Source organism: Bombus bifarius, unplaced genomic scaffold (genome assembly GCF_011952205.1).
Source record: "Bombus bifarius isolate JDL3187 unplaced genomic scaffold, Bbif_JDL3187 scf7180000008216, whole genome shotgun sequence".
Lineage (NCBI taxonomy): Eukaryota > Metazoa > Arthropoda > Insecta > Hymenoptera > Apidae > Bombus > Bombus bifarius.
This window is the reverse complement of record NW_022884518.1, coordinates 93,609-112,245: the sequence shown is the minus strand read 5'-3', so window position 1 is coordinate 112,245 and position 18,637 is coordinate 93,609. Positions and strand designations below refer to the sequence as shown.

General features: G+C 34.6%; 1 protein-coding gene and 1 non-coding gene across 3 annotated transcripts; both read left to right on the top strand.

The window, feature by feature from the left end:
• The first annotated feature begins 103 nt into the window (after nucleotides 1–103).
• On the top strand, nucleotides 104–7,899 carry LOC117211094 (lamin Dm0-like). 2 transcript variants are annotated; one of them, XM_033454678.1, is made up of 9 exons: nucleotides 104–709; nucleotides 3,574–3,886; nucleotides 4,003–4,295; nucleotides 4,425–4,619; nucleotides 4,738–4,966; nucleotides 5,061–5,282; nucleotides 5,364–5,468; nucleotides 6,015–6,073; nucleotides 7,093–7,194. In XM_033454678.1, exons 1-8 carry the CDS (start codon nucleotides 306–308, stop codon nucleotides 6,036–6,038), a joined length of 1,785 nt encoding a protein of 594 aa, XP_033310569.1. In that variant the 5' UTR covers nucleotides 104–305; the 3' UTR covers nucleotides 6,039–6,073; nucleotides 7,093–7,194. The 2 variants fall into 2 exon arrangements, with proteins under 2 accessions (XP_033310569.1, XP_033310568.1); XM_033454677.1 differs by lacking the exon at nucleotides 6,015–6,073 and having other exon boundaries at nucleotides 7,093–7,899.
• A 764-nt stretch (nucleotides 7,900–8,663) lies between these two features.
• On the top strand, nucleotides 8,664–8,736 carry Trnav-uac. Its single transcript has one exon. It is a non-coding gene; the product is annotated as a tRNA-Val (tRNA).
• The last annotated feature ends 9,901 nt before the right edge of the window (nucleotides 8,737–18,637 follow it).

Below are 18,637 nucleotides of genomic sequence, written 5' to 3'. Positions count from 1 at the left end.
AGAAGGAAATGACACGCTATTGGCCAGCGAGCGTTGTGTATACCGGACGTAACCTATCGCATTGCTCCGTTGCGTTTACTAACGCAATATAAAGATGCACATAAGGAGATTGCTTCGTTAATGTTGGCGTCACCGCTAAACAGTTCTTCCGTTGATCGAGGCAAGAGGATTTGGGCTTCGGTAGTTTTTTAAATTCGCTGGAAGCGTCTTTCACGGACACGGTGTTATTGTGCACCAAATTGATGATTTGATAGTGCCAGGGCGAGTGATAGTGCAATAAAAAAATTGATTTATTGTGAAACAAAATGTCAACGAAGGCAACAAAGAAGAGCACAGCGGCGAGTTCGAGTAGCAACGTGCAGTCGTCACAATTCAGCACGTCAACGCCGATCGGCCAGCGGCCAGGGAGTCCTTTGAGTCCGACCCGTTATTCACGTCTTCAGGAAAAGCAAGATTTACAGAATCTAAATGATCGGTTGGCTTGCTACATTGACAAAGTACGACATTTGGAAACTGAGAATTCGAGACTTACGCGGGAGGTACAGACGACCCAGGAGACTATCACCCGCGAAGTATCTAATATAAAATCTATGTACGAGCATGAATTGTCCGATGCAAGGAAACTATTGGATGACACTGCGAGAGAACGAGCAAAGCTAGAAATTGATACCAAACGGTTATGGGATAATAACGAGGAGCTCAAGTCCACGTAAGTCACATTTAGTTTTATTCTGGTCGAGTGATAATGCGTCTCGGAAATACGTATGAATCGATGCAAGCCTGATTTCAAAGGGACGAGGCCGAGGCGATTATAAAATTTACGATTTCTTGTAACCAGCATGTCTCATGTTTTAGCGTTAATTCCCGCTATGTTTACGAGCTTGAAACCGTTTGATTTGCATTTATATTTTATGTATATATTGTATATAATTTGCATTTTATTACGCGTTATTTACAAAAATATCGCAAAATTTGGGGTATAGATGGAGGTGATTATTTGGAAAGTTATGATAAAGGTATACTTATATTTATAGTTCATGATATATTTTTGCAAATAGTATTATTGTTTTGCAATAAATATTTCCGAAATTTATAAAAATAAATGGTTGATTCTGTAAGGGTTGTTTACATACGGTTCGTTAGATATATTTTCTATCTGATTCAATGTTATTTATAAATTTCATATCACCAATTAAAATGTAACAATATTTGAATGTGTTTGCCGAAGAAAATGATAAAATTAATATTGATACTTAAGAAAAAAATTTTGTTCTCTAATAACAAAATAAAGTATATTTGTAAATAAAATATGTGGAATTAAAAGAAAATAATACATGTTTAAAAAATTATTAGAATTAAATACAAGGATATCAGGAAGTAATGTATTTTATAATTGTCTATTTTTATACTTAAAAAATGTATTTCGATATATAGACGTACATTATACTTCAACATTTGCATGTTAGAATTCTTATTACTCCTACATTTGCTTGTATACATTAATGAATGGTAAACATGTGTAATGATATGCAAATGCTTTATACATTGGTTTAATGTTAATTTAATGACTCTTAACTTAATTCAGAATTAAGCCATTGTATACATTTATTGATACAAATTGTTTAGTTACATTGTTTTATTACATGTATTATGCACTTCACTTTAAGTGTGCTTCACTATAAGTCAAATGACACTATCAATGTTGATTGCTATAACTAGGCTAGATATCTAAGGAACATCAAACATAAATGGGATTTTTATATTATGTTAATGCAATAGAAATTCATTTATAGCATTTATATAGCTTTATCAAAATATGGGTATAGATATATATCTGTGAAAAGAATTTGCACGTTTGTTTACTTTTCCCTTTTCCTAATTGTTACATTCTAATCTAAAGAAAATATACCACGAAGTTTATCTGTAGTAGTTATCTATAGTATTCTTTAAAATCGAATATCAATTCCTTATGTTTATTTTTCCGAAATATATATCGCTAGAACGTAGTTGAATGAAATTTTCAAGAGAATGATGTTCCATTGATAAAATTCGTTATAAAATTTTCGGAATATTTGGGTGTGCCTAACTAACTTGAAACGTGACGTTACTACGAGCGATTGTGTCACGTTTACTATGCGGCGGTGATGTCATCTTCAACCGCATGTATAACCTCGACTAAAAACATTGACCTCCTTTCGAGCAAGCGTTTGAGCAATCGATAAAAATACAAGTAAAACGAGAAACGAGAAGCGGGAAATACATATTACTTTGTTTAACAGGCTAAAAGATAGAAACGAATAAAAGTATGTATGTATATACATATAGTATGTAGAAATGTCTTTAGATTTATTGTAAACATATATTTAATATTATGAAATATCGAAAATTTAATAGTTTATATTTTTATGAATAAACACAAGTAATAAAATGAAAAACTAATGTTTCGGTTGGATTGAAACTTTGACTCTTTGTAGTTTACATACATAGTATATTTTGAGGAATATCAATATAGTACATATGTATATATTTGCTTGTGTTTTGTTTAACGGAATATCTCCACTATGTTTTTGAACTCGACTGCTGAGGGTTTTAGCGTCTGGATTTATATTCAGCTTTTTGTTTTATTTTGTATTGTAAAGTGTATTGTAAAGTGTAAGCCAGTCGTTAAAAAATTCGAAATGTGTAATATTTTTAATTTTCCCAATCATTTTTTTATCGATCTTCAAAATTTACTGCAGTTATCATTATGATGAAATTATATGTAACATATATGTATACATACATTGTCAATGTTGGCTATATAGCAGTTATAAAAAACGATACTTCTTGGTGAAGGAAGTGACATTGATAGAGTTGTAAAATACTTGTTTTCGTATGATGATCCAAACCTAGCGTTTTTTGTGGTAAAATCTTGTCATGGGTAAAATTTATATATGTGTGGCCTATAAATTTTACTTCATTCCAGAGAATCGTTTTTATTTTATATACTTATTATTTTTTAATTGAGTATTTGAATTAGTCTTTATTTGTTACATTTTATTTTATTTATCACATTTTTATATCACATTGATACATATTATATTTTACGAGTCTAATATACTGTACATTTTAAACTAACGAAATATTAAAACTTTTCGAGACATCGTTGTACAAAATAAAATTCTCGATGTGGGTCGTTGCCTGAAATAGAAACACTAAAGCTCTCTTGTTTTCGACTACCAGAATGTCTTAAATGATTAAAATTTTTTCATGGAATTTATTATGTATATACATACTTAGAAGAGAAATATGAAAAGATTTTTTGTATTATATAATGTCAAATTTAATATTTTTAATACATAAATGGAGAACAATGCATGAGATTGCACTGTTGAGTTATGAAAGTTTTAGATATTATATTTAAATATAATATGATATTATACATTTTGTCATATATAGATTATAATATTTTAATATATTATATTATGATATTAAATATTAATATTATAATATTAAAATATCTAAAATCTATAACTGTATTTTAAATATTTCTTAGCTAATAAATTTTGTAAATATTTTGTGTGGTTTTCTCAGATTAGATAAAAAGTTAATGGACTTACAAGTTGCTGAAAGAAATTCATTATTATATGAAACACGCTATAATGATTTACAATCACAATATAATCAGTGTCAAGCAGAACGTAAAAAGGATACTGAGAGGAGAAATGAATTAGAACAAGAAGTAGAGAAATTGAAGGCATTGTTAGAAGATTCCCGTAAACATCTGGGAGAAGAAACTCTACAACGTATTGTTCTTGAAAATAATATTCAAAGTTTAAAGGAAGATATTAGCTTTAAAGACCAAATGTATCAACAGGAATTAACGGAAACACGAACAAAGAGACAGGTTTGTATTTGACGGTATTTAGTTAGTGCCATTTTAAAAAATAACCACATAGTTATAGGTATATTTAGTATAAATGTTTCTGTATGATTGTCCATTTTTACTATATTTTATTCTAGATTGAAATCTCTGAAATAGATGGTCGTCTTGCTGAGGAATATGAAGCTAAAATGCAAAAATCTTTGCATGAATTACGAGATCAATATGAAGCTCAGATGCGAGCTAATAGAGAAGAAATTGAATTATTATATGAAAATAAAATTAAAAATTTGGCAGCCCATGCCCAACGTAACAGTGGAGCAGCAAGTTTAGCTGTTGAGGAATTAAGGCAAACAAGAACAAGGATTGATACACTTAATCAAAGAATCAATGAATTGGAAGCATCAAATAATGCTTTTAGTGCACGAATAAGGTAATTTATTATGAACTAATTGAATTTATATTTTTATGTAATAAATTTTAAGTATTTTAAGCTATTGTACAAGTTGTAATAATTTAAATATAGGATAAATTTAAATTTATTGTACAAATTTAAATACAGGGATTTAGAAAATTTACGTGAAAATGAGAAGGCCCGTCATGCAGAAAATGTAGCATCTTTGGAAGCAGAGCTAGCACGTATACGTGATGAAATGGCTCAACAAATACAAGAATATCAAGATCTTATGGATATCAAGGTTGCTCTTGATTTGGAAATTGCAGCATATCGAAAACTTTTGGAATCTGAAGAAGCCAGGTAATACAGTTAATGTTCTATAAAAATATTTATAAATTTTATATATTATAATACAATGTAGTTACAAGCATTAAATGAAAAAGAATTTTGTAAATATTTCATATTTATTTATTTACAGATTAAACATCATGCCTGTACAGTCAAGTTCAACAGCGTCTAGTGGCAGGACTACTCCTTCAAGACACACGCCATTAAGAGGTGGAAAACGAAAACGCACTTTGTTAGAGGAAAGTGAAGAACGTAGTAGTACTGATTATAGTGTATCTGGAACATCTAGAGGGGACATAGAAATTACAGAAGCTGATCCTCAAGGACGATTTGTCAAACTCACCAATAAAGGCAATAAAGTAAGATATTTAGCACTGAATAAAGTATTCCAGCATGTTCAATAATTCTATCATACTATATTTAATGTTTTCAATTTATTTTTATTTTTTATAGGAAATAGGACTTAGTGGTTGGCAAATTATTCGTAAAGCTAGTTCTCTGGAAACAGTATTTAAGTTCCATCGTACTGCAAAATTAGAAGCAGGTGCAACTGTAATGGTGTGGTCTGCTGATATTGGTGCTACCCATGAACCACCATCAAATATTGTTATGAAAGGCCAAAAATGGTTTACATCAGATGTTATGACAACTACACTTCTTAACAACGACGGCGAAGTGAGTATTTCTTACATTTTGTTACTACTGTGTTATTCAATGAATGTAAAGAATATCTTCAATATTTTATTCTTCAAATAGGAAATAGCTACTTCAGAGTGTAAAAGACAACAATTGTCTACATCTCTATCCCGACATAGGGAAAACTTGGGTTTTCGACCTTCGGAAGAACTTCACCATCAACAGGTATGTATGAATATGCAGATACAATATTAAGATAGAGGTTATAGAATTATACACATTATGATAGTCGATCTTAATTCGGCTTATTCTTTTTTTTATCCACAGCTAAACCAAATCTTAAAAGGTTTATTTTATTATTTAGGAATAAGTATTAGTGTTATATGTTTTTAAAAATATTTTAATACTATTTTACTCAGTAATGATATTAATAAGAACATTGAAAATATAAGTGAGAAATATCATAAATACGACCTTTAAAAATTGTTACTGTATCAATGTCCATAGTTGCAATGAAAACTTAAAAACCAATTACAAAATAATTAATGATCTTATTATTTCGAAAAATTGTTTCTTTTTTTGTAATTGTATTTAGTTAATGAAGACAATGTGGCTATAAAACATTCTGATTTTCTTGTCATTTATTTTTATAAAATTCTTATACAAAGTTTCTTTAAGTTTTCTTTAAATTGATTTTATTGTTAGATTTAATGTTTTAAATATAAAATAAAATCGGGATATGTATCATCAACGAATCTTCTTATTCCATAGAGAAGATATCTCTACCCATATTAAGTGGGCGAGCGAACGGTTCTGATGGGTCAATTTATGTAAGTTTTCTACTTATCGAACGTTAAAATAGTCGTCGATGATCAATGTCATTCGCGCTTTAAGTAAAAGAAATTATTTGCTTTGTGTTTTCTTCTTCACAGCACTTTATTTTCATGCTCACGCTTAACTAAAACATCATGAATGTTAAGAATATAATGTAATTTTTGGTTAAAATATAAACATCTCATTAGTTAACCACATTGTCTTTAAGATATATATTTAAACAAACTCATTATACATATAAATATACAGTTATTGTTCAACATTTTTCATTATCATCGATATTGTTATTAACACAATACTATTGGTATTCTTACTTATTGATACTTATATCAACTAAAACGTTAAAATACTAAAAAGTTATTAACATATAGTCCATCACTTTATTGCTGTTATATTTACTTATTGAATTGTTTGAAATTTATACGAATCAACATCTTTTTTTATATATAAAAATAAAAAAAATTATTTTTCATTTGTATTTATAGAGGCTTATTAGAAAATTTCGCCGATGTGATGCATGCATAAACATTATTTTAACATTTTTCCAGAAAAGTTTGGTATTAACTAAGTGAAATCAGTTGATGGAAATATTCATCAAACGATTTCATTGTTTCAAAAGTACATATATATCATTCGTTAAATTTAATTTACAGAATAAAAGGTTCCATTAAAATATACAAATTGCCTGCGTCAGTAATAAAATAATTATATATTTCTTACCAATAAAGTAAATATTATGTGCGTGTATATTTTTAATATATGTACGTGTGTATATCTTTACACGCATGTAAGAATAAACGTACAATATTTATTTCTCTCATAAATTTCTTCATAAAAAATTAACATTCATTAATATTGGCTTAAGATTCTGTAACTAATAATTGTCGAATAATATATATAATGACATAATATAATCATATCATGCCAGTTGGATTCATCGAGCGAACCAATTTTAATTCAGGTATCCAATCTTAATATTTTTGTCTACATAAATATGATTCTTTTTTTGTTTCAGGGTGATCCTCAAGGAGAAGAATTTTGTCGCCTTATGTGAAAATAAGTCCACAAAATAATCTCAAGAATTCTAACAGCACGTTTTTAAAAATGCTTAAAAAAAGGTACACAGAAAAAGCACGAGAGAATTTGGTTTAGAAATCAAATCTCAGAAATTTCATTCATATAAAGAATTCATATAAAGTTTCGAATGATATATTTTGCTTAAGAAAATAATAAAGAAGAGATTAAAAACAGAACTCACGACACATGTTAGTACTTTATATTTATAGAGATATGTACTACATATGAGAAAATATTCTGTAATATAATGTTTAAATCAAACTTAATGAAGAGTTTCATGAAGATTGAAACGATTATTGCATTTACATATTTGCACTTCGTACAAAACTTATTTGTCTGTTATATCAGAGTTGCTGCTTTATTGAATAAGAAGCACGAATAATCTTTTCAGCAAATAACTATTTTTGGCGTACCATTTATTTCTACCTAGTCGTTATCGTGCCTTTTTAAATGTAAAAGAAAGAGATCTTTTTTCTTAGTAGGTAGTAGTATTTATTTTTAAGTACAAACCCGGATGCAATAGGAGCATGGTGCCCGCCGTATATAATATTCAGATCGATTCGTTTGACAGGAAAATATTTTCTGATATGTATACTGAGTTTTCTATTAATTAATAAGACAAGTAAAAAAATGGAACTATGTTTATTGCAAAATGTATCAGCTCCGCCATCCGGAACATCATTTTGTTAATTGTATTCGACTTTATACCATTTATACAAGTAATAAAAATCTATAATTAACCATATCCCTATTATCTTTTCTTATAGTCCTTATCTGTCATTAAATTCTATGTAATTTAATCAATACAAAATTTATATTTTTCTCTTATAGAATAAATTTCAATTTTGCTTTTTGTGTTAAAAATTTAGTAAAAATAATATGATATCCATTCTTTCAATTTATTTAATAATTTTACTAAGATTTTAATTATTTTATCGTGCACAGTTCTGAACGGTCGGTATTACAGAATGTCATGCGATAATTTCTATATTCTCTGTAGCAAATCGCAAAGGACCTATAGGAACGTTCAGACGATCAACATTATTGTCAATATTTAAGGTTCTCAACATTCTATTGACAATATATATTGATCGCCCAGACTTTAGATGGTCTCTTAATATATATAATAATGTTGAGAATCTTAAATATTGACAATAATAGTCACAATAAAATATTGATCGTTTCAAGATATGTGATTCTTCTCGAGATCGATAGTTCAAAATGTGAGACATGAAGTTCCATTTAATATCAGGTCTATTCTATACTTAGTCAATCCCATGACGTTACAATTATAGAACTATTTTTTATCAGTGATGTGCTGCCATCTGATGGTGACTGGAGTAAGTAATTTTGAATTAAAAATTCCTTAGTTGATTGTTATAATTTCTAATGTTGTATAATTTTTATATTAGATGTTATTTGTAAGTAAAGATCTTGACAATATAATATAAATATAGTGGTAAAATAATGGTGTAGTAGATTCATGTTAACGAAAAACTGCTACCAGCGGGTTCCGTGGTGTAGCGGTTATCACATCTGCTTTACACGCAGAAGGTCGCCGGTTCGATCCCGGTCGGAACCACACTTATCCTATTTTTTTTAAATATTTTCGTTTTACAATTAATAAATATGCTTAAAAAACGCCAATCAATAATAGTTGTAAACAGCAAAGGGTAGAAAACACATTATCTTCTTTTGCACCTACTTTATTCTAATACAACCCTTATCACAATTCCAAAATACTGTCCATTAAAGAGAGACATATATATATATATATATATATATATATATATATATATATATAATCTTCATAAATATAGACAAAAATCATATTAATCATTATTGAACAACAATTACAAATAAGGGTGTCGTAGCCCTCCTTAACACGTACAACATAATATATTACATTATAATGCAATGTATCCACTCGTCTTATGGCTTGGAACGAATGAAGAGTTCGTCTCAAAATATATAAAGAAAGAAATATAACATTTTCTTTCAATGATAGCAAACAGGAATGAAGACTAAATGACGTTTTTTACACTGTATATAGAAAGTATGGGCAAAACCAGGTGCCTAGCTTCATTTAAAACATTAAAACACCGTGTAAAGACTTTGGAATATAATTCAGTTCTTACCGTAATAGATTCTTTAAATCCGAGCGTTATAAAAAGCTCAATTCATCAACGCGACACTGAAACTTTTTAACTCGAAATTCTTGAACTTTCAATGGATGAAAAACTACGACGTTCTCTGTTCTGCGATTGATTTCTTACTATCACGAGGTCCAGCCGCGAACGTAACATCATCCGTTGGCCACATATTGCAACTCTTATCTTAGAAAGATATTAATATGCGTCATGACCCGCGTATCCCAGTTTGCTCCACATTTCCTATCATTAAGCTGTCATCGTACTCCTTTTGTTCGGCTTATCTGCGCTTCGTTTATAGTTAATTATCACACCTGACATTTAAAATCCAGTTAAACGAAGGGAGAAGAAATGGAGGGAATCACGGAACCGGAAATCAAAATTGGTATATTCGGCTGGCGTTTGCCCTGTCATGCGTTTGTGTTCGCACGATGGGATGAACAGAGTGTGTTTCTTTCGTTTCTTTTCGTTTCTTCATTCACTGTTTCCGTTCTAACCATCTGGCAATCCACCTGCACCGCGTCGCAGCCAACTGCTTCGTTTTTTTGGCATCGTGTAACGAGAGCAAATCCGGTTTTTAGTCGGGCTTCGGCTATTCAGCGCTTCTTTTTCAGCTGGTGTTTTATAGAGACCCAATACAGGACGACAGGACGACAGAACGGAGAGTAGCGTGGACATCGATGCGTCTTCGAACGATCGCGTTTCTTCTTCCTTCTTCTCTCGTTCTTTTTCGTCTCGTCTTGCAGAGAATCGCGAAATCGACGTGATCATCAAAGATTCAACTGCGCATGACGATACGGATCGTCGATGCTCATGCGATGCCCACGTTCCATCAAATTTCTCATTTTATGTACCGTGTGTATATAACGCGATTGATATCGCATCGACTCTTTCCGTCAGTGACATTTAAGCGATGACATCCCAAAAAGTACAAAATTACGACGAATTATAATTAGTGACAGGCATTCGACTCTCAGTTTTGAGACGATTTTACGTTCTCTGAGACTATCAGAATTCTAGCCACTTGGAATATGATTCGACGCTCTAGTACTCCGGAAAGTCTTGGAAGTGTTGGAAGTCGCTCACGTTAACACGCGTTTGTTTTCGCGCCTATAGAAGCGGAGATATGGAATTGGTGCTCGGTCGTTTGTCTTCGAAGCAGACGACTGCTTGGTAACTTGATTATTCGCTTGGTAATTACACGACGAAGTAGGAAATTGGGTCAAGTGTTGCGAGAATACTTTGGGCCATCTTCGATCTGTAGTGTTCTTCAACAACTCCTATCTTTGTGCGAGGCGTACTTTGATTCACGTGGCTCTCGCTTCCGTGCTTCGCGTCTTTTCAGACGCGAATCCGCGCGATGAAAAGTTACATTGTTTCCACGCTGCCGAGAAGAAAGAACTTGTGAAAAGACAATTTTACTATTATATTGTTTGATCCGTCCGAATGCTACTGTGTGTGAGTTTGATCGTAATCTCGCAGGGTAATCACTTATTTGAATACTTGTAAGAATTCACGTTATCGACGAATGTCGTTTAACGTTTCTTATCTCGATCAAGTAGCTTTATTATTAAACAAAAATATCTGATCAAAAGATATCACTTTTGGGAGCGGACAGCGAAATTACTTTGATCTTCGTCTACATTAATGTTTCCCTGCTTGTGCTGCTGCTAATTCAGTACTAACGATATTTATCTGATCTCGTGAGTCTAGCTTCTAAATATGTTGTTCCACTTTGTTATCTACTACCTAATTTCAAAAACTTTGTTATCGTTTTCAACTACATAACATAGCTCAGCCCACGGATACTTATCGTCACTATTCTCTTTTACAACTGAACTAATATTATTAATGAAATTTTACATATCGCAAGTTACAAGTTTTCAATACAAAGGATTCCTACAAATTACTGTTGCAATTTTACAGGATACAAGCCAGCTGATTTCGACTAGACAATCGACATCACATGGCAAAAATTACTTACGAAGCACAAGTTTACATCTATTCCGCGATTACTCGCTTGTCAATTCACAAACGGCTGGATAAAATTCATAGCGATGTCGATCAAGATTTTGACAATACTGGATTTAGTCACGCATTTCACCTCTCAAAACTGTCATCTCTTCAGTCTCGTAATTGATCATAACTTTATTTTCTGCCGCGATATGTTTTCCTGACTTCAAACGATTTTATGAAATTTGTAGAAAAAAGTAGAACTTTCCCTGTCTGCCACTGTTTTACGAAAAATAGCAGTGGGTCGACTTGCAACTCTACGATCGCCTGTTTTCCAAGAGTTACTAAATTATCGTGCAAACAGGCTCATGACAAATTTTTTACCGAACCGCAACCCTCTTTTAACATTCCCGAACATCGATCGTTCGATAGATCTTTTCCTTATCTACCGAAACCGCATGTTTCAACTTGATCGTCGACAAAACAATGAAACGATTCATGATGGAGGAGGTCAGATACGATCAACGTAGCCAGATCGGTACTAATAAAAAGGATTAGGTAACAATCGGGTCGAACGGCTCGAATTTATCATGCATCCGTGTTCCCTGTGGTAACTGCAGGTGGCCCATTCAGGATGCGGGATGATCGGTCAGAAGTAGTCAGTCATGAAAAAGACGCAAGGACTTCTACCTCCCGCGTGGAACAATCAGTTTCAATGGTTCGGCTTCGTTTAGAACGATACATGGAGTTTCCGTTTGGTTGTTTTGGTGAGTGTTCCGAGGAAACTACCTGTTGGAAAGCAGCGTGAAATCTCGAGAAACCAGTCGCACGGATGTTCAATGTTCCGTCTCCACCTGCAGCCTCTTTTTATTCTTGCTGCTGAACTTCACCCTGACCCTAATCTGCAGTTACATCTCAACCAACAATTAAATTGCCTTTAATAATGGTTTCCATGGATTCGATTCAACTATGAGCCGGATGATATTTCAGGTTCTATGTCGCAACGATCGAGCAAGATTTTCCGTGGTTGTATTCATGGTTCTATAATATAACATTTTTTATGCTTTTTGTAGTCTGATGTTACTTGTGTCGTCTTGGGAAATGGGGTGACAAATACGTTAACATGTGTGCTTGGAGGAAAGAAAAGGAATGTTTCGGAAGGATTTACGATTAAAGATTAAAATAATTGGCCGGAGAGATCGGTACTTGTGTTATATTTTTAACGCTTTGATTTTCTCTTACATCTATAGCGTGTCAACAGGACAACACAGAATCTATGTCAACACCAAATACACAGCATGTAATGAACAATCAGCTCGCTGTGGAGTGCCGAAGCGTGCAGACGTGTCTCTAGTGCCCAGTGAAGTTCGAAAACAACACGTGTCGCCCAACCGTCGAAAGTGAACACAGCCAAGTGTTTCCTACCCTTTAGGGAGAAGAAAATCCCACGCACCTAACCCCAACCCGAATACTAGCCTCATAGCCTCACGACTAGTTATTCATTTCGAATTAACTAGCTCGATGATAGCCCAGCAATCACGACCAGGCTCTCCTGAGCAAATTCGCAACTACCTCGCGCTACCTCCTCCGTGGCAGAAGTGCAGCAGATCCCCCCGTACCAACGACGCCAATAATACAAAAAAACGAAAAATAGAAACACTAAAATCAAACACAATCGACGCCCGGAACGAACAATCAACGATACAAATAAACACCCTCAACAGGTTCGCCGTATTGGAATCCATAAACGACGCCATGGAAATCGCAGACCCGCCGCCAAACCAACACGCACAGAGAATCTCCCCTCCCCCACCAATATTTGTTGATGATGTCATCGACATCCAAACAATGATCAAGTCCTTAGAGAGAGAGATATCTCCAAGGAGGACTACAACTTAAAGATAAATAACAACAAAGTAAAAATACTGCCGACGAACCCAGAAGCTTGCAGAAAACTCACCAAGATACTTAGGACCCTGAACGCCAACTTCCACACCTACCAACTCATTTTCCGCCGCTTCGTAACAGGACACACAACAATCTCCACACGCAACAGGACAACACAGAACCTACGTCAACACCAAAAACACAGCACGCAAGGAACAATAACCACACTAACACCAACACCGCTAGAAACCGAAGCTACGCGCAAGTAGTCAACCGGTTGTCACCCTTAGACAACCAAGAACAGAACAACCACAGCAACGATTTATAGAAATCAAAGAGTTAATAAAACATTCTATAAAAGACACCGAAATACTTACAAAAATGATAAGCGACCAAAACGAACTCCTCAGACAGCAAACACAGCAGATAACAGTCATGTTACAATTACTTACTAACATTTTTTTTTTTTTATTTATTTGTTGAAATTACAATCAATTCTCGCGTTGAGAATTTTCAGTAATTTTTCTGGCGTGGCGCAGTGACATGGCTGTTTATTTACAATAAGTTAATACTTATTATAGATAGGTATAATTTATAAGTATTATAAGTAAGTGCATATGCTTAGTTTGGATAACTAAATGAATCTAGCGTTTAGGTCTAGCGGGTAGTGCCTCTTCAGCCTGCGAATCTGGTCCGTCGTGTCAAGTAGTCCAGTGATTAGGGGGTTTCGGTGTTTGTTGACTCTTTTGCTATATCTGTCGCTGTATTTTGCTATTTCCTCTTTGACTGTGGGTATCTTGAGGTCGCGATGGATGGTTTCGTTGGTAACATACCAAGGTGCGTCTATTAAGGATCTTAGCGTTTTCGATTGGAAGCGTTGTAGTATTTCGATGTTGGAGTTACTTGCTGTTCCCCATAGTTGGATTCCATAGGTCCAGACAGGTTTTATTACGGTCTTGTAGAGGGTAATTTTATTCTGTATGTTTAGTTTGGAGCGTCAGCCCGTGAGCCAATAGAATTTTTTTAGTTTGTCCTTTAGTTGCTTCGTTTTATCTGAGATGTGTTTCTTTTTCACTAGTCTCCTGTCCAGGGTCATGCCCAGGTATCGGACTGAGTCCCCTGCTAGAACTGGCTGCATTGTTGATGGTGACCCGTTTGTTTTCGGAGCGTATGTTACATGTGAGGATTTTTCGTTGATTTTGAAGTCTCCATTTGTGAAACCACTTTTCCATGGAGTCGAGACTTCGCGGCTATTACCGGGTCTGCGTGGGTAGCTAATAGCGCTGTGTCGTCTGCAACGTCGTGCTGTTGTTATATCGTTTGGATAGGTAGGTCGGCAGTAACCGGACTCTACTGTACTCCATCTACACTGCCGACCTACCTATATCAAACGATATAACAACAGCGACATTTGCAGACGACACAGCGCTATTAGCTACCCACGCAGACCCGGTAATAGCCTCATACACTCTCCAGCGAAGTCTCGACTCCATGGAAAAGTGGTTTCACAAATGGGGCTTCAAAATCAACGAAAAGAAATCCTCACATGTAACCTTCACGCTCCGAAAACAAACCTGCCCCCAGGTCACCATCAACAATGCAACAGTTCCTAGCAGGGACTCAGTCCGATACCTGGGCATGACCCTGGACAGGAGACTAACGTGGAAGAAACACATCTCAGATAAAACGAAGCAACTAAAGGACAAACTAAAAAAACTCTATTGGCTCACGGGCCGACGCTCCAAACTAAACATACAGAATAAAATTACCCTCTACAAGACCGTAATAAAACCTGTCTGGACCTATGGAATCCAACTATGGGGAACAGCAAGTAACTCCAATATCGAAATACTACAACGATTCCAATCGAAAACGCTAAGATCCTTAATAGACGCACCTTGGTATGTTACCAACGAAACCATCCATCGCGACCTCAAGATACCCACAGTCAAAGAGGAAATAGCAAAATACAGCGACAGATATAGCAAAAGAGTCAACAAACACCGAAACCCCCTAATCACTGGACTACTTGACACGACGGACCAGATTCGCAGGCTGAAGAGGCACTACCCGCTAGACCTAAACGCTAGATTCATTTAGTTATCCAAATTAAGCTATGCACTTACTTATAATACCTACAAATTATACCTATCTATAACAAGTATTAACTTATTGTAAATAAACAGCCATGTCACTGCGCCACGCCAGAAAAATTACTGAAAATTCTCAACGCGAGAATTGATTGTAATTTCAACAAATAAATAAAAAAAAAAAAAATATACTTGTTCGACCAGGCTGGAAACAACGGACATCGGCTCTGCTGCGCTCATCTTCAGAAAACTATGAAATAAGGTAACAACAAATTACTAACAGAATAAAGTGCGAAAAACGAGACACAATAGTGAACAGGAATTAATAAGTATTGCCCAAGTCCATCAACTCTGATTATAAAATTCAGATGAAGAGTACTGACCGATGATCAAAATTGAAATAACATTGTAACTCACACAAATTTAAGTACAAGGTATAAAATAAGTAGATAAATACGAACGAACGATCTTCAGATGAAATAATAAAGCAACATCATGTGAAACCAATCAGGCGCACAAATATCTGCGCTCCATGACCAATTAATCATACCATGGTACTTTAATTAATTCAAACAAAAATTGTCTTGTCGTTCAAGATAGTGCGTTAAGGTTGGCTCACAGACGAATGCGCGCCAAAGCCGAAACGGACTACATTTTGAGCAAACACTTTACGAGTAAAGAAGGCAAGCAATATTAAACACAACTGAATTTATAAATAATATCGTTCTATCGTACGAAATACACGCACCAATTACCATAATAGAAAAAATTTAATTATAAGATTTTTTGTTATATCACAGTTGCAGTGTCAGGAATTAGCGGAACAATGGAGTGCTTGTCAACGCGCCCTGCTTCATTCACGTTCCCACCACAGTGCTCCACCGTAGTAGACAAGAGAAGGGGACATAAGAAACCGCAACACTCATGAGGAGACTAGTAGAGTCACTTAGCAGAGATGTTAAACTGCAACACTCCCAGTATAACAATGTATTAAGATTCCACCGTTCGCACAAAGATAAACAGTAAAACCAAGGTTTATGGTAATCGAAATAAAATATTAACAACACGTCATAATGTTTAGCAAAACAAAATCATGGGACGATAAATCACGTGACACTTGTCTCATACTCTGATAAGTATACACAGGATGGTTGGTAACTGGTGATACAAGCGGAGAGGGGGTGATTCTACGCGAAAAAAGAAGTCGAAAATATAGAATACAAATTTTTTGTTTGAGGCTTTGTTTTCGAGAAAATCGACTTTGAATTTTCGCTCGGTACGCGTGCACTTTATCACGTCTCGTTATAACGGATCTCACTGTAGATCGTTGTCTCGATGGAAAAATTAAAAAAAAAAAAGAAATTAAAAAAAAATTTTTATTCTATATTTTCGACTTCTTTTTTCGCGTAGAATCACCCCCTTTCCGTTTGTACCACCAGTTACCAACCATCCTATGTATAACAAATAAATGGAGGCATAGAATAAAGGATTCGGTTAGTTAAAAATTCACATGTATTTGGTTTGTCCAGTTAGTTCAGTCAGTCCAGATAAGAAATTCATTTAATTCAGTTCAGTAAATTAGGCCATGATGCTAATTGTGAGTAGAAGTCGATTTTGCGAGCCGAATACATTCAACTACAAAATATTCTCTTTGTGCGATCGACGGATTATAATAAGAAGAGTTGGTTACAGTGGAATTTGAATTACATAAACCTGAATAATAAATGTAATAAATTTATTGGAATTAAATAAAAATAATAATTACAATAAGCTCAAAGATAAGCAAATAGTAACAATGAGCAATACCAGAGGATATGCGGCCACAGGAATACACAATTAAACCATGGAAAACCCGGGGACGGAAAGTTAGTATATAAGGAACAAACGAAGTTTCTGGGGGCGGGATCAACAACATTTTACAACAGTCTTCATCATAGCATCAGACTCTTCCTGTTATATTACAGCATATTCTGTATCATAACTTGCAAATACATAACCTAAACATACTACGACTCGGCATCGTTAATTTTCCTCCACTTTGAGAGTTAATCTCAGTTACAATTCGGCTGATTGCCCTTTAACTGAGAATTCGCAACATCTACTTTCAGGAAAGATTACCTATAAAATATTCAAGAATCGCGTATTAGATAAAAAAGATATTGTAGAACATACATTTGGAATTCTGTAGATGAAGTTACAGGGAACATTGGTCGCTATATGATTAATTTAGTTATTGCAAAAATGTGCGAGAATGAAGCATCAACGCCTCACTTGTTCTCTTGTAAGCAGTAGGAGAAAACAAATCATAATACAATCCCTCGATTTGTAGAGCCGGCGATTCGGCTGTTATGGCCAAACGAGAGGTATTCATTTAATCTTATTTTATTAATAGCATTATTCTTGAATGGTATTATTTTAAAAATTGGTAGCAAAGCAGTATTCATTAGAGTTGTAAAAGATATTCTCGAGAAGGAAAACTTAAATCAAGATATTTATATATGTCGGAGATGAAAGAACACCGGAGCCTTTGGAATTTTGGGTAATCCCGCAACATTGTAACCTAGAGTCTACTATAGCTGTAATTAAACAATTGTAGTTATTCAATCCGATTGTAATTGTTCGAGCTTTGACTCGAGGCGATTGTCGCCCAACGTAGCCGCGGTCAAGGGATAAACGCTTTGTCTAACAAAGGTATGGAGTAATTCTATAGCTCTTCTTAAGAGAAATATTTGTGGCGGGACGCGACAGTAAACATTCCAACGGTTTCTGTCCCGCGGCTCGCCACACGCAGATCCTATTCTTCGAGCAAGATGATTGCCAGCGTCTCCGGAGTACATGTTCAGCTAGCCTGAGGGCCCGTCATAAATCTTAGAATTTAGTTGACTAAAGTCCTTCAAACAAACAGTCTTTGTCCCAGCTACGGGAAGATAGGAGAGACCTATTTTTCAACGAACGGCGTCTCCCACTAGCAACTTTCCCTCGAGGGCGGCTAGCATCTTCTTCTAACCACCGATATGGAGATTGACCAATTAGCAGCAACGCCAATTTCCCTTACTTTCTGAACGAAGGCTTTTCTCGACGAATCCGATGATCTCGTGTCCTTAGACACACCCCAATATAGTTTTCCTCTGTGGCATCATCGGGACGGGAAAGGCATTCTCTCGCGCGATCTCATCGATTAAAGAGTAACATCTTCGCGATCAGTGGTTATTTCACGTTTTACTAACAAAGAATCAGACTTAGACTTTGTGAGTACGTTCTTTTGTCATCCCGTTGGCCGCGGATTCGTTATTGAGCCTGAGACCACCGTCACTAGTGTCGCGAGTCTCAAACCGCCGTGATCAATTGTCAAGACTGTAATAATTCTATCATTGCAATAAACTACGCCTGTGTGTACCGTACC